Here is a 24,494-nt window from a genome sequence, read left to right on the forward strand (position 1 = left end):
ATAGGAAAGACTGTCCTCTGTTCTGATTCACAGAGATTTTGAGAGGGTTTCAGGTTGGAGCACAGATTGCAGACGGGGGGGAAGTAAAATGTCACGTTCTATGCGGGTCTTGATCTTGTTGCCAGATAAAAATAAAAAACATGGGTCTCTGATATTGTTCACTGGACCGGACCAAAAATGGAGGCGGGCCGGATCCAGCGCACAGGCCATAGTTTGCCCACCCCTGATTTAGAGTGACCATTTAACCTATGAAGCATGTTTTTGGATGGTTGGAGGAAGCAGGAGTCCCCAGAGAAAACCCACACATGCACAGGGAGAACATGCAAACTCCACACGGAAAGGTGATGACGTTGATGTTCTGGTTCATGTCCCCCAGCTGGGGGCCTTCTTGCTGTGAGGCAAGAGCACTAACCACTGTTCCACCCTGCAGCCCAAAGGAGAAGTTCTGAAGAGCTTTTTTTTTATTTGACCAGGATTTATCATTTAAGGCTCACATATCTTGTATAAAACTGATTTTTTTTTCAACTGCAGAATATAACTAAAATCAGAAATATATGATCTAAAAGTGATGCTAAATCATTCAAACTCACCTATGCATTTTTTACGTCTAGGATAGATTACTGTAACTCTTTGTTGGCAGCGTGTCCCAAGAGTTCCTTAAGAAGTCTCCAGCTTGTTCAGAATGCAGCAGCTAGATTGTTAGCAGGAACTAACAAAGGGGGTCACATCACTCCTGTTAAAAATACTAGTTGTCATCCAGCACCACCAGCAGGCCACACCCACTATAAGCTCAATAGTGAGCACCTGTGAGACTCAGCCAGGAACTTACTTAACTCAGCCAGTCTGCATTCCCTACCCCCTCCAACCTCTACCAGGAGAAAAAGCAATCCCAGCCAAATACCTACCGCCAATCAGTCCATGTCCAGCTAAGTGGCTGTATCATAGACGTATGTTTTATTATTATCTTCAACCAACAATGGATGATGTATCATTGTATTCATTTGTTTTTGCATTTAATTACAGGCCAAATCATCCACAACTCATTAGCTCAACTCAAATGAATAAGATGCCTGTGGAGTTTTGGGAGTTCAGTGTTTGAATGTGCACCCCACCAAAGATGTTCGATGACCCACACCAACTAAACAGTTTTTTTCAACTCCTGTGTTAGTTTTGCTCCATTGGCTCCCAGTTGATTCTAGAATCAAGTTCAAGATCCTCCTGTTAACCTATAAGGCCTTACATGGAATGGCCCCGTCCTATATTAAGGACCTCATAGTCCCTTACCATCCAATAAGAACACTTTGCTCGCAAAATGCAGGACTGCTTGTGGTTCCTAGAATTAGTAAAAGTACGGTTGGAGGTAGAGCATTTAGCCACCAAGCCCCTGTCTTATGGAATAAAGGCCAACACAGTTTCTATATTCAAAGATAGACTGAAAACATTCCTCTTTGGACAGGCTTATTGTCAGACTAGCGAGGATTGAGAGAATATTTAAACTATTGCTCCCCCTTCCTCACCTACTGTAATGATGTTTGGGGGAATAAGTACAAAAGAAAAAAAAAATCACATTAGATATGCACTGCTGATATATGCAAGTACCTCTGTGAAAAATTTAAAAGGAAAAGGAGTCTCAGAGTGACAGTGAGTGCAGTCAGCAGCAGCATACGGTAATGTTGGTCAATTCTATGTAGTGATGTTATCAGTCAGTCATCAGTACTCATCATATTGATGTGAACACAACTGAAACATGGAGTCTGACCTCAGAGTCTGCAGTCTGCAGTCTGGACTCTCCAGAAAACCACACAGATGAAGAACTCCTGAATCTTGCAGGTTGTTCCTGCTCAGGTCCAGTTCTGTCAGATTGGACGGGTTTTTCTTCAGAGCTGAGACCAGAACTTCACAGCTGGTCTTTGACAAACTGCAGTTCTCCAACCTGCAACCAGACAGAAGAGTGTGTTCAGGAGCAGTGATGCAGCTGGAGGTTCAGGAACTTGATACATTCAGTCAGGTGGGACCCGCCCTGATGACAGACTGACAGATGATAATTTCAGGTGAAATTTTGGACTGGAAGATTGTGAACAGCTCTAAATGAATATGCATTATTTATTAATCTCTTTCTGAATCCCCAAAATATCTCTCCTAAAACAAGTTACTTAGTTTGTTTTAAACCTAAAATCAGGTTAGAGTGAGTTTTTTGGTCATGTTTTTGACATCGCAGCTGCTGATGTTTATGAAGTTAAGAGTTCAGTTTGTTGAAGAATAACCAAACAAGGTCAGATTAAACCCAGAATTTCTTTCTGTTCTGATAAATATTAATATGAACACAGGTATTTTTTTAATGACGCTGTTCAAAAACATAAATAACTATAATTGGCAAACTAAGGAAAAAGTAAAAACATTTAAATTTACATGCGATAAAAGCACCATGACAGTCTGGTTTGGAAAAACATCAAAGAAAAAAGGTAATCAGATTACATCCAGCTGGGGTTTTGAATTTAACAGATGTTTATTTCTATCTATTGCTGTTTCTTTTTCAGTGACATCTCTCTGACACTTTCTCCTGAATCAGAGAAAACCAGACAGAACTTCTTGTAGAGAATCAACATTTTAATGAAACTGACCAGAGAGTCTCCAGTTTACAGTCTGGACTCTCCAGTCCAGCTGACAGTAGCTTCACTCCTGAATCCTGCAGGATGTTGATACTCATGTCTAGATGTCTGAGTCTGGAGGACTGAGTGCTGAGAACTGAGGACAGAGCTTCACAGCTTCTCTCTGACAGGAAACAGCTTCTCAGTCTGAAGAAAACAAAGACAGACAGCAGTTATTGAATCTTTCATGTTTCCACTCAGATTCATTTGTTGACTGAAGGTGATTTTCCTGAGAGTTCTTACAGAGTTTTGTTGGAGGCTTTGATCACTGGCAGCAGCCTCAGTAGAGCCTCCTCTGAAGCAGAGTATTTCCAAAGGTCAAACTCTTCCAGATCTTCTTCTGATGACAGTAAGATGAAGACCAGAGCAGACCACTGAGCAGGAGACAGTTTATCTGTGGAGAGACGTCCTGACCTCAGGACCTGTTGGATCTCCTTCACTAGAGAACCATCATTCAGTTCATTCAGACAGTGGAACAGGTTGATGCTTTTCTCTGCAGACAGATCCTCACTGATCTTCTCCTTGATGAACTGGACTGTTTCCTGATTGGTCTGTGAGCTACTTCCTGTCTGAGTCAGCAGACCTCGAAGGAGACTCTGATTGGTCTGCAGTGAAAGACCCAGGAGGAAGCGGAGGAACAAGTCCAGGTGTCCGTTTGGACTCTGTAAGGCCTTCTCCACAGCACTCTGGTACAACTGGACTGGACCACTTTGAAGAAAAGAGAAAGAAAACCAAGACTTTTTTTGTTGTTCTTCCTCCATGAGGTTGAGTCCGGAGGTGATGAAGGTCAGGTGGACATGAAGAGCAGCCAGAAACTCCTGAACACTCAGATGGATGAAGCAGAAGACCTTGTCCTGGTACAGACCTCTCTCCTCTCTAAAGACCTGTGTGAACACTCCTGAGTACACTGAGGCTGCTCTGATATCGATGCCACACTCTGTCAGGTCGGATTCATAGAAGATCAGGTTTCCTTTCTGCAGCTGCTCAAAAGCCAGTTTCCCCAGAGACTCCATCATCTTCCTGCTCTCTGGACTCCAGTGAGGATCTGTCTCAGCTCCTCCATCATACTTGACCTTCTTGACTTTGGCCTGAACCACCAGGAAGTGGATGTACATCTCAGTCAGGCTCTTGGGCAGCTCTCCTCCCTCTCTGCTCTTCAGCAGATCCTCCAGAACTGTAGCAGTGATCCAGCAGAAGACTGGGATGTGGCACATGATGTGGAGGCTTCTGGATCTCTGGATGTGGGAGATGATCCTGCTGGCCTGCTCTTCATCTCTGAACCTCTTCCTGAAGTACTCCTCCTTCTGTGGATCATTGAACCCTCTGACCTCTGTCACCATGTCAACATATCCTGGAGGGATCTGATTGGCTGCTGCAGGTCGTGTGGTTATCCAGAGGAGAGCAGAGGGAAGCAGATTCCCCCTGATGAGGTTTGTCAGCAGATCAGCCACTGAGGTGGACTTTCTAGGGTCCTTCAGGATCCGAGTCTTGTGGAAGTCCAGAGGAAGTCGACTCTCATCCAGACCATCAAAGATGAAGAGGACCTGGAAGTCTTCAAAGCTGCAGATTCCTGCTTGTTTGGTTTCAGGGAAGAAGTGATGAACAAGTTCCACCAAGCTGAACTTCTCCTCTTTCAGCACATTCAGCTCTCTGAAAGTGAATGGAAATGTGAAGTGGAGGTTCTGGTGGGCTTTGCCTTCAGCCCAGTCCAGAGTGAACTTCTGTGTTAAGACTGTTTTCCCGATGCCAGCCACTCCCTTAGTCATCACGGTTCTGATTGGTTCTGGTCTTCCAGCTGGGAGTTGGAAGAGCTCTTCTTGTCTGATGCTTGTTTCTGCTCTGCCTGCTTTCCTGGATGCTGCTTCAATCTGTCTGACCTCATGTTCTTCATTCAGCTCTCCTCTTCCTCCCTCTGTGATGAAGAGCTCTGTGTAGATCTCATTCAGAAGGGTTGGGCTTCCTGCTTTAGCCATCCCCTCAAACACACACTGGAACTTCTTCTTCAGACCAGATTGGACTTCATGTCGACAAACTGCAGCAGATCCTGAATGAAGACAACAAACAGTAAATCAACTCTCTGCAGCCCTGAATGATGAGGGTTTGAATCCCTGTGGTTCCATGTGTTCAGACATCAGTAAATCTTAATTTCTCAGCAGCTGAAACCTTCAGAGAAATCCTCTTACTGCTCTGCAGTCCATCAGCCAGATCCTCCTGCTTCATTCTCCTCAGGAAGTTCACTGTGATCTTCATCAGTGACTCTCTGCTGCTCCTCTGCTCTTCATCTTCATCCTCCCGCTCCTCTTCATCCTCCATGTGACTCAGAAGCTTCTTCATTTTCTTCAGCTCCTTCTTGACAAAAGTGACAATGTTGTCCTCCAGCAGCTGCAACAGAATTCCAGATGAATGAGCCAATCAGAGTGAAGTCATGGAGCCAAACATCAGCTCCATGTTGGACACACTGACAGTCCACTGGTGTCCAAAGTGCAGCATGGAGACGACTGTGGACAGAATGATGGGAAAGTAGTTGTTGTTCATGTACAGACCAGAAAGATGGAGTCCAGCTGTGTTTGATGCTGCTGGACAGACGGACCACTGGGAGTCTCTGAGCTCTGCTGGTCCAGTCTGTGGAGAATCAGCAACAATCAGATCCATTCTGTCTATGGAGTCACTGAAGTGTCTCTACTGTCTTTGAGTCAAAGGCTGCATTAATGTCTCTGCTGCCCCCATGTCTGGATTCTGACCAGTTTGCCTAAAGAGGCAGAACATCCACAGAGGACTCTGTGACCACAGCCCTCCATGATGCTCTGTCCCACCTAGAGCTAGAGGAGAGCTAACAGGGATGCTCTTTGTGGACTGAAGCTCAGCGTTTAACACCATCCTCCCCAACAAACCAACGTATGGACTTATCGCAAATTAAGTCATAGTGAGCTGCCTGACTACAGAGAACTCTCTCCCAGGAGAACAGAGCAGCAGATGAGCGGGTCTGGATGGTGTTTGAGCTGTGGAGGCAACTTTTGAATGCAGAAATTATGTCTCCAGCAATCCTGTGAAACCGTGAAAACAATCATGCCCAGAAAAAACAGCCTGATGCTATTCACACGTATTTACATGCAGTCAAATGCACATTACGGTCTTTGAAGCCACTCTTGTATTTAGAAGAAAGAAAAGAAAAACATTTGCTAAAGCTTTTAGGGTCTTTCTATATGCAGTGATATTTGAGCCTACACATTGAGAACAAAAGTCACAGTTTAGAGATAAAAATGTCCCAAACTGCACTCAAAACGTTCAGTTTTAAGAACAAAACATTGTAAGTTGCAAATGAAACATTAAATATTTGCTTTCAAAATCATAATAAACATTTTTGCGTTCACGACAACTTTTTTCAAATGCGTTGTCTCATATCTCGCTTTCTCCCTTTATTTAATTTTTTCTTCACTTCTCACAGTTTAATAATATTTTTGTTCCACCAAACGGCCAATCAGAGTCAAGAGGGTTCATGCTGATTGGTCTAGATTACATCCAATCAAGTCACCATATGCATATCCAGGGGCAGTTGTGGTGCAGCGGTAGGGCGGTCAAAAGAATTACAGGATTGATTCCGCCTTGCATGTCCATGTGTCGAAGTGTCCTTGGGCAAGACACTGAACCCCACCTTGCCTCTGGTGGGAGGTTGGCGCCAGTGTTCGGCAGCAGAGCCATCAGCAGTACAGTATGTGAATGTGTGTGTGAATGTGTGAATGGGTCTGTGACTGTAAAGCGCTTTGGGCCTTGTAGGTAGAAAAGCGCTAAATAAGTATACGCCATTTAACCCATATTTATCAAATGTGTCTGTTACCGAGGCTCAGAAGCTGAACAGGTTCTTTTACCCTCAATTTAGTTTCTCTGGCTGAAGAAAAACTGTACATTTTGATTGCAATTTAGAAAATGTTTAATCTCAAAACGCAAACGTGTTCACGCAGAGATTCCAGCCCAGCCTCAGCCAGACTCTGCCTTCAGTGGCTCCAAGGTGAATTGAATTCTAGATCCCCGATCTACACCCACAACTGCAAACCCACACACCATAACAACACTGTTGATACATTTACAGATGATATTGCAGTGGTGGGGGCTGATTCCCTCTGGGGAAGAAATGCAGCTTCATTTTGAAAATGAAAAAGCATTTCTGGTATTGACTTTTATTTTTAATTATGCTTCAGATTCACTTCCCTAGAAGGCAGTAATGCTTGAAGAGGAAATGAAAATTGAACATTTTCAAGGAGGTCCATCTTGGTGCTTTCAATTTATGAAACGCCGTCATCTTTATCTCTGGGCGAGGACTGGTGCAGCAACTTCCAGCAGATTACAAGGAAAAGCTGTTCAGTTTCCACTCACACTGCAGTGAAAAGATCGCAGACTAACACATCTAGCTGCATCACCAACATGGACGAAGTAACGCTGACCTTTGACATCCTGGTGAGTCAAGAAGAACAGGAGCACGATGGTAACGATACGATGCTGGGCGAGTTACAGAGTCCTGGGATAATATAATATGCTTGAACTGTTTTTCGAGTTTTCCCAAAAGCCGGCATCATTCATGAGGAGCCGCCTGGCAACAAGACAGACTGACAATGAGGAAATGGAAGCTGGTTTTTTGGCCCAGATGTTCATTTTAGATACAGAAGATAATGACACTGATGGATTTTTGGATGCTGACTGATGACTGAAAAAATGAAAAATAAATCAAAACCAACTCAGTTTTGCTCCCACTGCCTTTTTAAACATACACTAGCATGCATGTTTTACCAGTATGTGTTTAGGTGCCCTCCGAACACCCGTTGGATCTTTTGTGTGTAAAAAAAAAAAAAAAAAAAAAAAAATTCCCCCATAACTGAAACTGTGCCCTATAACCCAGTGTGTCCTATGGTTGTGAAAATGCAGTAAATAGAAATAATGTCAGGCATGAAAGGGTTAAATGATGAATTTACTTTCAGAAATTGTATTTATTTTAAAATTGTATTTAGTTAATTATAAGAATGAGGTTTATCTAAAGCAGACTAAATCTAGATCCAGAACAGTAGATTTAGTCTGAAGCATATTGAGACCTGATCTAATCCATGTAGATCTACATGGTTTAGCTGTTGGACAACAGCAGCTACATTTCTGGTTGATGTTTTTCTACAGAGAGGAAGATTCTAGAAAAAGAGAAAAACCTTCTGACTGGCTGGAGGAGAAACAGGTGGACTAGTCAGACTTGGAGAAATCAGCCACACTATGAAACCAAACTCAGACATTTTCAATGAGAAAATCTCCAAAATCCAGAGAAAACTGGAACTTTTCTCCTGATTTGGTTGGAATCAGACTGGAGCTGCTGTCAGTCAGAGTCAGCAGTCAACATGTTTTCTTCTCCAACATCTGGGGGGTATTCCAGAACGCAGGTTATGCTAGCTCTCATGGTAAGTTTGAGGCTAAGGAAGTTGATAACCTCAGCTTTCGGTTCCAGAAATGGAGGTATGTTTCAGGGTAGGTCAAGTTACCATGGCAACTCATGCTCTGAACATAACCTGGTCGGGAGCAGGTTTTGTTGAAGGTTAGTTTGTTTACAGAGAGGTGAAGCAGCATGGCGTGTCCATTTGAAGATGATTTAGTGGATGAAAAAGCTCAGATAATACTTTTTCCACCATGAGAGGGTGATGAGACCACATAGGGATGTTGGAAAGAGAAACTTTTTTACTTTTATCTAACATAGTTATTTGCTTCAGTTAAGATAAATCATTTGTTTGTTAAGTCAGTTTAAAAATAACACGCAGTTTTCAGACAGTTATTTTACTTTCATTCAAATTAATTCAATTAAGTTGGTGTAACGTTGGTCCTGCTGTTAGATCGGCACCGCAAAGGATTGTTGGATACCATTTCCTTTGCCTGTCTGGACGGATTTTGGTTTAAGTGTGGGTTTTTGACCAAATGTGTTTAGTTGTTTAGCTGTTTTACTGTGTTGTGCCATGTTTTGCTGAGTTATTTAGTCCTACTATGCTTATGTCTCTGCACCATGAGTAAGAGTGAAGGAGAGGATGATGAGTTTATATAGCACCCCTACAGGTACATATAATAAAGACAATGGAGGAATATTCTTTACTGAATTTGTGCGCTACGTGCATTTTTTCAACTACCGCTGGCTGCAGCCTACTGAATTGCACAACATAGTGGAATGCTGGAACGCTGAGGAATGCGAACCCGCTGTGGAATGTTAACCCCGCCCACATTGAGCCCGTCTTCTTCTTTGGTTTTACAAGTTTCCATGTGCAATATTGCCACCTACCAGTTTTTAAGGAGTTTTTCCTTATCGTGAAGGGGGGGGGGGGGGGGTCTAAGGGCAGGAATATCAGTTTAGTTTAGTCTGTTTTGTTAAAGTTTAGTATTTTCCTAATGCATTCTTTGTATTCATGATCCCCTTTTTCATTGTTTTTCATTGCGCTAAATAAAAATTTTTTTTAATTGAATTAGAGAATTTATACAGTGATTCCTGTCTTCTTATGCCTTTTACAAGTTTCCATGTACATGTATTAGGGAGTTAATAAATTCTGTCTGGCCTCACGGACTCAAAAAATAACTCATTGGATGAACTCAATTTAATTGTGGGCAGGATTTCCATCCAATAAATATGAGTAACCCCACCTCAAAGAAAATTCTTCCATGTAACGAAATATAATCGAGTTAGTCGAACTAAATTTTATCAAGAAAAAAATCATGCAACAGAAGTCTAAAGCTAGATTCAAATTCAGAACCTCTGTATGTTGAACCCGCTAATTAACCTGCTGAGCTAACACTCCTGTGACAACATGAGGCCGCCGGTATAAACAAATAGATTCATTATTTCCATAGATGAGGCTCGTCGTCTATCGTCTTACTGGGAGAAGCCGAGTTGAAGCGATTTCTTGCCACAGTACGTTTTTTATGTGGAAAAAACGAACGAAAGTTTTCTTTTGAAAAGTCGAAGGATTTGAAGGACTAATAGTCATACCAGGCATTACATTAGACGAAGGAGTTGAACATTTTAATAGTTGAATGGTTAAAATAGGTGAAAAATTGTAGCCGTGAGACGGCAAAAACAATAAAGAGAAACAGGAAAACAGCATTCAACAGCATGCTGGAGCTATAGGGGAAAATATTAATACATTTTGTGTTAGGTCAATTAAATGTGGATACATTCTTTTAAAATAAATATTTTTAAATAAAACAAACACAATTTTATTGTGTTACATGAAAGAGGGGCTTAAATCATTTTTTGAGTGATACATAAAAAAAATTGCACCATTCAAATTTTCATCCCTCTCTTCTCTTTCTTCCTCATACAATTCACAATGACACAAAATGTGCTCCACGGATTCTTCCCCTTTCCTGCAATCACAACTGCTCTGACAAAGGTGAGTCAAATGCACGGGCTCAATGTGGGCGGGGTTTACATTCCACAGCGTGTTCACATTCCTCAGCGTTCCAGCATTCCACTATGTTGACCCATTCTGCAGGCTGCAGCCAGGGCTTACTCGTTTTTTTCCGCGTCCTTTTTATTGTTATAAAAATTAGCATATCTGCCAGCTCATATTTAAACATATAAGAGATCAAGAAATATAATTAATTAAGATGGAAAAAATATAAATTGAATTGGAGTAATATGACATTTAGTTAGATAAATACATACATTTGAGTTGTATAAACAATTATTGAGTTTTATAGACGTAAGAAATTAGGTTGATTAAATTTAACTCAATTATTACCAATAGAAGTAATTCATTAAGGTGGCAAAATTGGATAAGTTATATATATATAATATATGCGTCACAAGGAAAATGGAAATAAGATCACAAACTTGTGCGTTTATTTTGTCTGTTCTTACTACAAGCAGAAACTTTTTCTTTTGATGATGCAGCCATATTACTTTTTTGATGGACGTATAATCTTCATACGCCGTCATTAAAACCTCAGACTCCATCTCACTGAAGTATAGCGCTTTCTTTTTTCCACGCGTTTCCATGGTGACTCCAGAAATCGGCGATCCATTGAGAATGTCTTTATGTACCTGCTGTGCACGTGCATTAACCCAGGGTTACCAAGTCGAGCGTAATTACACTAACTCATATCCGGTCTTTTGGAACCGACATACCCCGGGTAAGCAAGTTCAGGCGGATTTCAGCCAGAGTTCAGGGTTAAAGTCAGGCTAGTTTAAACATGCTTCCTGGAATACCCCCCTGATGTCTCTCAGAGACTCTCAGAAGACTCAACTGAAAAGATCTCATCACACACATGATGCTCCAAGTGAGTCTGATCAGAGAGATCCAGAACTGAACCAGACCTCAAGTCCTTCATCTGAAAACTGTTGATCATCTGAACTAGAATCCAGCCTCCAAAAACTCTGACAAACACTCACTGGTCCACTGCTGGATGGATGTCTTTGAAGTCTGGATTAAAACACTTTGACCCGTCACTCTTGAAGGAAACACAGCTGGATCCAGATCCAGGTCTCTGTTGGATCCTGACAAAAAACAACAACAAGTGTTTCATTATAAACTCATCTCTTGTTTTCTGGAGGTTGATCAGATTATCTTCCATGTTGAACTATTGAACTCAGATCATGAACAGACTGATCTGCAGTGAGACAGTCTGTTCAAACGCCCCCTTCTGACAACTGTCTGACACTGCATGCAGGTATTGTTACTGGTATAATGTGTTTGTGGACAAAAACACAAATCTGAAATGTCAAATTAGTTTTCTGATAATAGATTATTAGTTTGGTTAAAACAAGACTGTATTTAAAAACATCAGGCTGAACCCTAAATATTTAAATGATTATTCATATAATAATTCATTTCCAGCCTCAGTTTCTGTCCTCGTGAATCAACTCTTTGTACTCATAGAACAATATTGATGAGTAGAAAATCTATGTTGGACTAATTAAAAGATTTATTAGACTGCAATGGATATAAATAGACTTTTATGTCATTTATGGACAAAATGAATCTGAAGTTCAGCTTTAAACAGGGTTCGTCAGGGAAAACCTAGAAAAGTTTTGGAAAATGAAAATGTTTCTAAAACAATTGAAAAAAATGAAATCTTCTGTAAAGTTTTGATAAAGTCATGAAATTTTAATATTTTGGATGCAAAAACATAAAAATAAAATAGTTTAACGTGAGATTTGAATAGAAAATGTGGCAGAAGTTCAACCTGTTGCTATCGGTGATGAGAGTTCACGTTGGCGTACAGCAGCTGGAATTGTCATCAGTTCAGTTTCTACTTTCTATTCATGGATTGAGAAAAGATCCAAAATGCTGGAAATGTAGCTTTAACAACAAATGTCTTTTCAAGGAGAAGTACCAACTGTGGATGATTAAGGTCAGGGTTCAACAACCAAATGGTTCCTGAATGTGGCTGTGTCTGCGGCTCACTGCTCCCTCGGGGGAGGGGCCAACAGTGGGAACACATTTCACACACCTAGGAGTGTGAACGCTAACGGGACTTGAACTTTAAACACATGACTACATTTAGCCTGGAAAGACCTTAAACTACCTGCACCAATGTTCATCTTTGCTGCATGTATAACATGTAGTCAACGTGAATTTCCATCACTTTTTATGCTGGTCACACAGAAATCCATGAGAATGACATCATCAACAACTGTGTTCTTCACGATATCTCCAGTCTGTTTAGTTCTTCCTACTTTATCCACAAACATTACAGAGAAAACGTTGGAGAAGTATTAAATATTGACCAGAATGAACCGTTTATTTATTTGTGACTCAATCCAGACAACAATGTTGGGCACAAAAGCAGCAAAGTCTGTGGGTGACCAGCTGGACCCTCATGTTGTGGGCGTGGTCAACTTAGACTTGGAGAAATCAGCCACACTATAAAACCAAACTCAGACATTTTTAAAGTGAAAATCTCCAAAATCCAGAGAAAACTGGAACTTTTCTCCTGATTTGGTTGGAATCAGACTGGAGCTGCTGTCAGTCAGAGTCAGCAGTCAACATGTTTTCTTCTCCAACATCTCTGATGTCTCTCAGAGACTCTCAGAAGACTCAACTGAAAAGATCTCATCACACACATGATGCTCCAAGTGAGTCTGATCAGAGAGATCCAGAACTGAACCAGACCTCAAGTCCTTCATCTGAAAACTGTTGATCATCTGAACTAGAATCCAGCCTCCAAAAACTCTGACAAACACTCACTGATCCACTACTGAACTGACGTCTTTGGAGTCTGGAATATGATCGGTTAACTCATCACTCCTGGCGGAAACACTGCTGGATCCAGATCCAGGTTCAGATCCAGGTTCAGTTTCAGGTCTACTTCTAGGTTCAGATTCAGGTCCAGGTTCATGTTCATGTTCAGATCCAGGTCTTGGGGCCAGTCCTGGTCCAGGTTTTTCTTGAATCCTGTTGGAAAAACAATTGTTTTAATAAAACTCATTTTTAAAAATCTGTGACATTTCTACATGTCATCAAACTATTACTTCCATCCAGCTGTGGTTTGTAAACTAAAGTTTCAAACCACTTTGAAGCTTTAGTTTTCCACAAGTGTTTTATTAAATAAGCTAACATGTCTGGAATGAATGCAAAGTCTTTCAATGTTGTTCAAACACAACTGAAGACCAACCTTCAAGTCACAACCATGACTCCATGTGAGCCACAGGCCACACCTGACCCAATCCTAACACAGGCAAAGCTTGACATTGCTGCCGTTAAGGTTGAACTACTTATAGCACTGCAAAAAGGTATTGCAGAAATATTCTAGAAAGCTCCCGGTCCAGACGGTTTCCGGCTGAATTTTATAAGAAATTGATTGAAAAATTGGCACCATAATTTTTAACAATGTTTAATGAATCCTTTGCATGAGGGTCTCTACTAGGGATGTTGGACATAATCGTTTTGGTGACATATTGTGATAGTTCATTTGGCGATACTTCTATCCATTCATAATGCAGTCAGGATGATTGAATTATTTATGAGTGTTTTTCAGTGTCTGACTTTCAGTGTTTTTCACTCAGACCTCCGACCACTAGTTGGCAGCAGACAACACGGAGCCTCTTTGAGCAGCTCTGCACGCACTAAACAACAGGAAGATCTCAGCTAGAGGCAGCTTGCTATGTTGTTATGAGACATGAACTACTGAAACTCTGTGCCATGTTGCTGCTAGTATCACATAAAACTGTGGCTTGTGGTGCTTTTTGGCAGATAATGCACTTAGTATCAACCAAAATGCTATCGGCAAAATGGGCCAAGGTTCTGCAGAACCTACCAGCAATAGATTATAGTTTAGCTACCTGTTTTTTTGTTTGTTTGTTTGTTTATTTTATTTTATTATATTTTTTAACTTGTCCTGTCCAACAGCTGGGCAGGCAGATGAGAGCTGAGGGCCTCTTGTGTTGGACATATTTTACTTTAACAAGAGGGGTTATTAATCTACAGACAAACCAAAGGTATGTCTGAATAAACCCCTTTTGTAATTGAGGCCAACCTTTATTAATTTCAATCATGTTTGAAAATCTTTGGTGTTGGACCGGACGGAAAAGGAAAGAGGGGAAGAAGAGAGAGGGACGCTAGAGAGAGGGGGGGTAGGGGGTGATAATAGGAGGGGAAGGGGGATAAGACCATGAAGCAGCATAGAGCAACAAGTTTACTGGTTGTTAATCATTATGGTAAGGTTCAAATGTAGTACAAAAAGGGCGGAGCCTGTCCACACACACACTCAAATGTTATCAACACACCTGGGGGGTATTCCAGGAAGCATGTTTGAACTAGCCTGACTTTAAACCTGAACTCTGGCTGAAATCCGCCTGAACTTGCTTACTCTGGATATGTTGGTTCCAAAAGACCAGGGGCCTGTTTCAGAAAGGAGGTTCAACCAACTCTGAGGTTAAACTTGAACTCTGAGTTGGTCAATCGAGAGATTAACAACTCTGAGTTTTCTGTTTCAGAGAAGCTGATCCGAGTTAGGTCAATCAACTCTGAGTGGACTGATTCGGAGGTGAGCGTGAGCACCGCGACTATAAGAAGCCATTATCAATGGAGCGCAGATATCACGAGTCACCATGGCAACCGTGAAAAAAAGAGGTCTGCATATTTTTCTCCAGCTGAACTTGACGTGCTGCTGCAGAGTTACAGTGAATATGAGCACATATTCCAGAAGAAAAGCAACACCGCTGCATCTGCAAAACAGAGACAGTTAGCGTGGGAAAACATAGCTGCTCAAGTTAATGCGGAAGTTTGCATTGAAATCATTGTTATAAAATATTGGCTGTAATAACTTTTTAAATAGTGTAAGGTGTGAAATAAAAAATGGCGATATTTAGGAGTACTTTTGAAGTGTTATTCCTGGTGTTATTGCATGAAATGCTGCATAGTGTACAGAACCAATCTGGGGGAAAATGCATTTAACGTCGGTAATGTTTAGAGGACTTTTTTGTCAACCTTCCCCTCTTGCAAACGTTGGTCAGTTTAATATTAATACATGCATTGTAGCCGGCCTCACAGGGTTCGGTGTCGGTAGATGTGAATGAAATTATGGCGCTCAGACACACACGTCTGTTCACTCCACATGTCTCTTTATTATAAATCTTGCTCAGCAGAACACATGCCCCCTACAGTCCCACTACCGTAACTGCAGTAGTAAATGCATGAACATGAGACACTGCATGGGCTGCTACAGAATTGTGTTTTTAAAAGTGAACTTTTGTCTACCCTTGTATTGATCAAGTGGTACAGGTCTATATGGGATTAAGAAAGTAAGCAGTACTAGCAAATTGTGTTTCCAAAAAGTAATTGTTACATTAATCTAATTCAATGTCCCTGATTTCATTTTCATGTAGATGCAATCCTGCAGGAATTAAAAGAACATGGCAGCAGCTAAAAATGAAGTATAAAAACATAATTCAATCAGGTCAAATTTGAGCATGTTATGGATGTAGGCTTTGTTGACAATATTTGACATATGAAACATCTACATAGCAATATCTAATGTTGTTTTCATTGTATATATGTAATTGACTGCAACGAAAAAAGGTAACGCTCACACAAAAACGTATGGGGAAATGACAAAAAAATCGAGTCTAGGTCTCAAAATCCTCGTACGAGGTAAATGTAATTCTCTAGGAATTAATGCAGCCTCCTCGTCTATTGGGTCCTCCAAAAAGGACAAGCCATTCTTGTCACTTAGATCGTGTGACGGAAATGTGGGCAATGAAGGTTAAAGCGACAAATACCGCTTCGTCTTTAAAAAGGGGAGGGGACTGGCAGAAACCTTGAGTTTAGAGGATAAAACCTGCTCCCGACCAGGTTAGGTTCACAGCACAAGTAACCATGGACACTGACTCCGAGTATAAGTTACCTCTCTTTCAGAAACGGGTTTGACTTACTCTGCTTTCTCTGGTTTAACAAACCTCCCATTCTGAAACGGAAAACCCAGGGTTTCCCTGATTTCAGGGTTAATGCACTCAGAGTTTACACTTAACCTCCTTTCTGAAACAGGCCCCTGATATGAGTTGGCGTAATTACGCTCGACTTGGTAACCCTGGATTAATGCACGTGCACAGCAGGTACATAAAGACATTCTCAATAGATCGCCGATTTCTGGAGTCACCATGGAAACGCGTGGAAAAAAAAAAAGAAAGCGCGACACTTGAGACGGAAGTGAGACGGAGTCTGAGAGTTTAATGACGGCGGATAAAAATTATAAGTCCATCAAAAAAGAAACACGGCTGAAAAATAATTTAAATAATTTAGTTAAATTTATTCAAACTCAATAATTGTTTATACAACTCAACTTTACGTATTTATCTAACTAAATGTCACATTACTCCATTAATCTTTTTTCCATCTTAATTACTTATATTTCTTGAACTTTCATATGTCTAAGTTTGAGCCGGCAGATATGCTCATTTTTATAACAATAAAAAGAATGGGAAAAAATGCACGGGGTGCAAAAATTCATCACAGAATATTCCATTACTGTCATGACAGGTTTGGGTGGTAGAGGTGCTATATAAACTCATCATCCTTTCCTTCACTCTCACTCATGGTGCAGAGACTTAAGCATAGTAGGACAAAATAGCTCGGCAAAACACAGTAAAACAGCTAAACTGAACACATCTTGTAAAAAACCCACACCTAAACCCAAATCCATCCAGACAGGCAAAGGGAATGATATCCCAGAATCCCTTGCGGTGCCGATCTAACAGCAGCATCAAAGTTACACCTACTTAATTGAATTACTTTGAACGAAAGGAAAATAATTGTCTGAAAACTACGTGTTATTTTTAAGGTGACCTAACAAAAAAATGATTTATCTTAACTGAAGCAAATAATGAAGTTAGATCAAAGTAAACAAGTTTATCTTTCCAACATCCATATATGGTCTTATCATCCTCTCATGGTGGAAAAAGTATTATCTGAGCTTTTTCATCCACTAAATCATCTTCAAATGGACACACCATGCTGCTTCACCTCTCTGTAAACAAACTAAGCTTCAACTAAACCTGCTCCCGACCAGGTTATGTTCAGAGCATGAGTTGCTATGGTAACTTGACCGAAAGCTGAGGTTATCAACTTCCTTAGCCTCAAACTTATCGTGGGAGCTAGCATAACCTGCGTTCTGGAATACCCCACTGCTGGCTGAAAAAATGTTCACATGTCAACATGTACACAAAACAGATAGTGTTCACACACGCATACTTATGCCTTTAAACCAACAAGTGTGAAATCTTTCATTCATTCTATCACGCAAACTATTAGTGCAAAGGTGAGCTAATAACCTGTGCTCAGGTGAGTGTTTATGTTCTTCTAAAATGGATGGAGGAATGTGAAAAGAAGGAAGGAGATCATATAAATAATCAACGTAAAATTTACTTTAAAAGAAAAGAAAGTTTGAAAATTGAGTTAAAAATAAAGGATGTAAAGGAAAGAAAAGTGCAGATAGGACCTTCCAGTCATATACACGGCTAAACAGAAATGTTTTAAGTCTAGATTTGAACATGAACATAGAAGAGGCCTTCAGGGAGGCTGTTCCAGATTTTAGCTGCAGAATATTGAAACGCTGATTCCCCTTGTTTAGTTCTGACTCTGGGAATCAACAGGAGGCCGGTCCCTGTTATTATGATTATGATGATGAAGCAAGTCTACCAAATCCAGAGAAAACTGGAACTTTTCTCCTGATTTGGTTGGAATCAGACTGGAGCTGCTGTCAGTCAGAGTCAGCAGTCAACATGTTTTCTTCTCCAACATCTCTGATGTCTCTCAGAGACTCTCAGAAGACTCAACTGAAAAGATCTCATCACACACATGATGCTCCAAGTGAGTCTGATCAGAGAGATCCAGAACTGAACCAGACCTCTTTAAGTCTGACAAACACTTACTGTTCCACTCCTGGATTGATGTCCTTGGAGTCTGGAATATGACTTGTTGACTCGTCACTCCTGGGGGAAACACTGCTGGATCCAGATCCAGATTCAGATCCAGGTTCAGGTTCAGGTCTTATTCCAGGTTCAGGTTCAGGTCCTGGGGCCAGTCCTGGTCCAGGTTTCTGTTGAAACTTTAAGCGTCTGGAAAAGCACAGATAAATCCAATCCACTATTATTATTATTATTTCAATGTCCAAAGAGAAAACGGCTTCATAAAAGGGCCTCGATTGCCTTCTAACACCCACAAACTTTTCAATTTAATCTATTCCAAACACTCTGCTGAACTTCCTGAGATCGATATTTCCCCAGATGCTAAAAAAGTATTGATAGAGTGGAGTTTAAGCATTTGTTTTCTGTACTTAAAAAAATTAGGCTTTGGCGATAAATTAATTGCCTGGATTTGCCTACATAACACATTTCCCAAAGCCAGTATGCATATCAATGAGACTCACTCTGACTTTTTCACTCTTGATCGCGGTATTCAACAGGGCTGTCCCTTATCGCCTTTGTTTTTCCCATTGCAGTTGAGCCGTTGTCTATTATTTTAAGGTCTGCCCCATTGTTTAGATGGATTACTCGTGAAGGGACTTAACACAGACTTTTGTGATATGCCGATGATTTGATATTATATGTAACTGATCCCATAATTTCACTATCCTCGGTTTATAGTATTTTAGTGTAATTCTGTTCCCCATCAGGGTAAAAATAACATTTACAGAAAAGTGAATGTTTCCCAACTGATCCTGCTGATGGTGCTCTCAGACCATCAGACTTGCTCTTTAAATGCGGCCCATTGTTGTTTTCCATCTACTTGCTGCCACAGGGAATGCGGTTTTGGAAGCATAAGGTGAACTTTAACCTTTATGCAGACAACTGCAAAATTTATGTCCCTATATGTGAGGGACCCGACCGCACGATTAACTCAATAATTGACTGCCTTGCTGAAGTTAGGGCGTGGATGTTGGCTAACCTTTTTGGCCTTAATGAAAGCAAAATGGAGGTAGCAGTGTTTACCGTTGTGGTCAAAAAGATCATGGTGTTGATCTCCTCTCTCTTGCCCCTTTTGAACAGTCTGTGGTCACAAACCTAGGTGTGAAACTTGATGCAGCTCTGAAGCTCCACCTCCAAATAAATGCTGTGACCAGGTCCTGCTTTTTTCAGATGTGAAGTCTGGCTAGAATTAAGTCTTTCATATCAAAAACAAACTGTGATATTGTCACTCATGCCTTCATTTTATCCAAACTAAAATATTGCAGCTCTTCATAAACTGGATTAGCCAAGGTTTCATTAGCCAGGCTGCAGCTGGTCCAAAACACAGCAGCCAGATTTATTTGTGGGGCAAAGATGTTTGACCACAGAACCCCGATCTTGGTCTCTTTGAACTGGCTGCCAGTGCAATACTTAGTTTTTATTCTGGTCCTTACTTTATGATCCTTTGCAGGTACGGCACCTTTTTACCTCTCCAGTTTGCTTTTAAAATATTCCCCCCTAAAGTCCTTATGTTCCTCTCACCAGTTTGTGTTAATGGTTCCCAGAACCAAATGTAAGTTTCAGGGGGGCCGTTAGTTTGCTCTGCTGGCTCCTAAACTATGGAATCAGTTGGTACCGGCTATTAGAGATGTCATGTTCTTGGAGAGTTTTAAAAAAGAATTGTTCCTCCATTTCAGCGATTTAGCATCAGCCTAGCCCTGTTATGATTATGATGATGAACCAAAACTGGAACTTTTCTCCTGATTTGGTTGGAATCAGACTGGAGCTGCTGTCAGTCAGAGTCAGCAGTCAACATGTTTTCTTCTCCAACATCTCTGATGTCTCTCAGAGACTCTCAGAAGACTCAACTGAAAAGATCTCATCACACACATGATGCTCCAAGTGAGTCTGATCAGAGAGATCCAGAACTGAACCAGACCTCAAGTCCTTCATCTGAAAACTGTTGATCATCTGAAATAGAATCCAGCCTCCAAAAACTCTGACAAACACTCACTGATCCACTACTGAACTGACGTCTTTGGAGTCTGGATTACCACCCTTTGACACGTCAGTCCTGAAGGAAACACAGCTGGATCCATGTTCAGAGCTCTGTAAAATCCTGATGGAAAAACATTAGTTTGATTAGAAACTCATTTCTTGTGTTCTGGAGGTTGATCAGATTATTTTCCATGTTGAACTATTGAACTCAGATCATGAACAGACTGATCTGCAGTGAGACAGTCTGTCCAAACGCCCCCTTCTGACAACTGTGTGACACTGCATGCAGGTATTTCAGTTGAATTCAAAACATGCATCTGAAACACTCACTGTTCCACTGCTGAACTGACGTCTTTGGTCTCTTGAATATGACTTGTTGACTCGTCAGTCCTGGGGGAAACACTGCTGCATCCAGATCCAGGTTCAGATCCAGGTCCAGGTTCAGATTCAGGTTCAGGTTCAGATCCAGGTCCAGTTTCAGGTTCAGGTTCAGGTTCAGATCCAGGTTTCTGTTGATTCCTGATGGTAAAACAATTGTTTTAATAAAACTCATTTTTAAAAATCTGTGACATTTCTACATGTCATCAAACTTTTACTTCCATCCAGCTGTGGTTTGAAAACTAAAGTTTCAAACCACTTTGAAGCTTTAGTTTTCCATAAGTGTTTTATTAAGTTAGCTAACATGTCTGGAATGAATGCAAAGTCTCGCAATGTTGTTCAAACGCAACTGAGGCCCAGCCTTCATGTCGCAACCATGGCTCCATGTGAGCCACAGGCCACACCTGACCCAATCCTAACACAGGCAAAGCTTGACATTGCTGCCATTAAGGTTGAACTACTTACAGCACTGCAGAAAGATATTGCAGAAATATTCTAGAAAGCTCCCGGTCCAGACAGTATTCCGGCTGAATTTTATAAGAAACGTATTGAAAAATTGGCCCCATTATTTTTTAATCAATGTTTAATGAATCCTTTACATGGGGGTCTCTACTAGGGATGTTGGACAAAATTGTTTTGGTGACATATTGTGATAGTTCATTTGGCGATACTTGTATCCATTCATAATGCAATCAGGATGAATGAATTATTAATTTCAGTGTCTGACTCTTGTTTTCCACTTTAACTTCCGACCACTAGTTGGCAGCAGAGCACACGGAGCCTCTTTGAGCAGCTCTGCACGCACAAAACAGGAAGATCTCAGCCGGAGGCAGCTGGTTCTGTTGTTATGAGACATGAACTACTTAGTTTTTACTTAGGATGGATACCAACACTGAAACTCTGTGCCATGTTGCTGCCAGTATCATAAAACCGCGGCTTGTGGTGCTTTTTAGTGGCTAACGCACTTAGCATCAACCAAAATGCTGTCGGCAAAACGGGCCAAAGTTCTGCAGAACCTCCCAGCAATAGATTCTAGTTTAGATACCTGGTTAAGGCACATTCATTCCAATGTTTTTCTTATACTGATCAATCTATGTTGAACTAAGACTGGATGAAGAATGAAATTCTAACAGATTTATTAGACTGCAATGAAAATCTTTAGACCTTTTTTTTCCCCTTGATCTGCGTCTCCTTTTGGACCCCAAGCTGGATCCAGATCCAGGTTCAGGTCCAGGTTGGTTCCTGTGAAGAATGAAGGTTGCTGGTGTGAGTCCTGAGCTCTGACATGGAGAAGATCATGGACAGTTGGAGATGTTCATCTCACCTCTGAGCTCTGCTCTGGTTGTCATGGTTACCATCTCTGCTTCTAGAGGGAGGGGCTCCCTCCTGTGGTTCCTCCCACTGATCCATGCTGCTGGATTCACTGGATCCACATCAGCTCACACACACCTTCCACCTTCACCTGCAGAGGAAACCCTCATCATCATCAGAGGAAGCTGCCATCAGCTGCTGCACTTCTGCTCTCCCTCCACCAGGTGGAGACATGGAGCTGCAGCAGCAACATTTCCATTCAGTCACTTTGACAAAGAAACAACAAACTTCCTGTTTCTACACTTCAGGAAACATGAAGCATCAAGAAAAACAGACAGAAATCAAAGAATGAGGAGAAAAGAAAGAAAGACATGAATTCTTCCTCTCAAAGCTCCAACAGAGACTTTGATTCCACTGTTGAACCTCTATACTGGAAAACATTACAGGTTACTTGTTCTAAAGTAATCCATTACTTCACAATATTACTCTCTGAAAGCTGTAACATGAGTCCAGAGTTACTTTTTAGTTCTTTTCTTTAGAACAGCTGCAGAAGAAAAACTTCTGAAGAGACAAATTTACCACCAAGTTGTTCTCATTTCTATGAAGGACGATTTGGTTTCATGAAGATTTCTGATAATAAAGTTTATTTCTGGTAAAGTGAAAACAATGTGAACACAATCAGAGATCAGAATTCAGCTTCAGTGAGTTTAGTCCATAAAAAGAAAACTTAGAGTGTTTTCAAACTGGACACATTGGTGTAAAGTGAACCAGAGTTTGTTTCCTGATAATCAGGAACAAATTTTTAGTCTGAACAAACCCAAGTGGATCCTGGTCTGGAACCAGGAACCGCTCTCTAACCCATATTTGGAGGTGGTCTCTGTTCATTTCCAATCAGACTGAGCTTCAGTTCTCTGATATTCCTCAGAGACACAGCAGAAAACATGAACTAAACACATTTGGAATGTGATAAAACACAAGTTTTACAAGAGTAAAAAGATAAAGAAGAAAAAAAATCTTTCTAGCTTAGAAAAGATATGATATGAAATCTAATTAAAAGCTTATTTTAAAAAGTGTGTTTTTAATTTCTTTTTAAAAACCTCCACAGAAGATGAGGCCCTCACATCCTCAGTAGACTATTCCACAGACGAGGCCCATAGTTCTAAATGAGGCCTCGACGTGGTTTTTTGTCCTGACCCTGGAAACCTTCAGCAGGCCTGCACCTGAGGACCTAAGGGCTCTGGGAGGTTCATACGTTAAAAGCGAGTTGGATATAAAAGAAGGACCAAGACCCTGAAGTCAGACTCAGAGGAACAGAGAGTTTGTTCACATGCAGCTCAGGAAAATGGCTGACAGTGAAGCTGAGAAGCTTTTCTTTCCATGTCTGTTAGAATCACAACGTTTGAAATCCACAAGATCCTAAAACTGAAGGAAAAGGACTGAAGAACAAATGGATTTGATGTAGATTTATTAGTTTGATTACAGATTTTATTGGATTTTTAGTGGAATATTGTTAGATTCTGTTTAGGATTCAGATGTTTTTAGGATTTAGATGTTTTTAGGATTTAGATGATGGCTCTCCTCTGCTAAAGCTCAGAACTGAGCAGATTGAAGTCTGAATGTGAACAAGTCAGAAAAGCCGTTTGAGGCAGAGATTTGATGACAAAGAAAACCTCAAACTGAAAGAATGTGGATCTTCCAGATCTGTCAGAGCTTCCAGGAAAAACTCTGACAGATTCCAACAGAGAGAAAGATGTGAGGAGCAGAAAAACACTTTAGTTTGACACTTTGATCAATGCAGGAAGTTTAGACAAAGTCCAGAAAAATAATTATTTTTCATTCTCAACTCATAACTTATGAAATTATAACTTTATTATCATATAATACTGACTCTTTTACCGATAATCCTACAAGTTTATCCTCATAAATTCACAACTTCTGTCTCATAATTGTAATACTTTATTCTAGTAAATGTATTTATTATTTTTATTTTGATGGAGGCTCCAGTACTCATAAAGTTCAAATGACAGAACTAGAAAAACTAGACAAACAACTCTGTGCTAAAAACAAGAAACATAAAAACCAGAGTTTAGGGTCAATGAAGACTAACAGCAGATTAAACACAATTATTTAAGATAATGTGAAAAATAGAATTTATAGTCGGTGAATAAAAGCAGAAAAATCTTTGTTTTCATCCACTAAGGCCTCATTGTCTCTCTGCTACAAACATTTCTATTCTAGGTTGTTTGTCTGATGGAATCTGAGAGTTCCTGAACATGGAATGAGGAAATATTACTCTACTGTGTTCCAGCACACAGTTACCTGGAACTGTAATCTATTACTTTAGTAATGAGTTCTCACACAGACTTGGATGGAGGAGAACAGGAAGGTTTGGAGACAGAAATGAAAAAACACAACAAGCATCAGCTGATTGTTGTTGACTTGATGAAGAAGAGTCTTCCATGTTGTTGATCCAACAATGATGAAGCTTTGGAAACAGCAGAGTGAGGAGAGTTTGCAGAGAAAGAAGAAGATCTTCTCCAAACATTCAGAAACAAACAGTCAAGTTAGTGAAGACAAAGTTCCAGAAACAAACTCACTTCAGTTTCTGCAAAGAGATGAAGAGGAAGAAGAGTCTCCACTCACCGTGTCAACGCAGCTGCAGCACTGATCACTGACTCACAACCAGGAAGAGTCCACCTGGATGGAGGCGGGGCAGCACAGGTGGGCGGGGCAGCACAGGTGGGCGGGGCAGCACAGGTGGGCGG

The 24,494-nt window shown here is 40.8% G+C and overlaps 1 protein-coding gene across 1 annotated transcript in view; it reads right to left on the bottom strand.

Moving 5' to 3' along the window:
* The window catches only part of LOC101167524 (NACHT, LRR and PYD domains-containing protein 12), a 35,155-nt gene extending 10,661 nt beyond the window's left edge, over positions 1-24,494 (bottom strand). The window contains exons 1-12 of the mRNA XM_078939476.1: positions 24,373-24,494; positions 21,743-21,880; positions 21,583-21,660; positions 20,371-20,559; positions 18,028-18,213; positions 12,848-13,054; positions 11,050-11,154; positions 5,192-5,270; positions 4,832-5,030; positions 2,892-4,692; positions 2,622-2,795; positions 1,760-1,933 (exon numbers count right to left, since the gene is read on the bottom strand). Of these exons, the coding sequence (XP_078795602.1) occupies positions 1,760-1,933; positions 2,622-2,795; positions 2,892-4,692; positions 4,832-5,030; positions 5,192-5,270; positions 11,050-11,154; positions 12,848-13,054; positions 18,028-18,213; positions 20,371-20,559; positions 21,583-21,660; positions 21,743-21,828 (3,278 nt within the window). The 5' untranslated portion in view covers positions 21,829-21,880; positions 24,373-24,494. The remainder of the gene's footprint in view (positions 1-1,759; positions 1,934-2,621; positions 2,796-2,891; positions 4,693-4,831; positions 5,031-5,191; positions 5,271-11,049; positions 11,155-12,847; positions 13,055-18,027; positions 18,214-20,370; positions 20,560-21,582; positions 21,661-21,742; positions 21,881-24,372) is intronic.

Source organism: Oryzias latipes, chromosome 2 (genome assembly GCF_053564925.1).
Source record: "Oryzias latipes strain Hd-rR chromosome 2, Olatipes_Hd-rR_3.1".
Taxonomy (NCBI): domain Eukaryota; kingdom Metazoa; phylum Chordata; class Actinopteri; order Beloniformes; family Adrianichthyidae; genus Oryzias; species Oryzias latipes.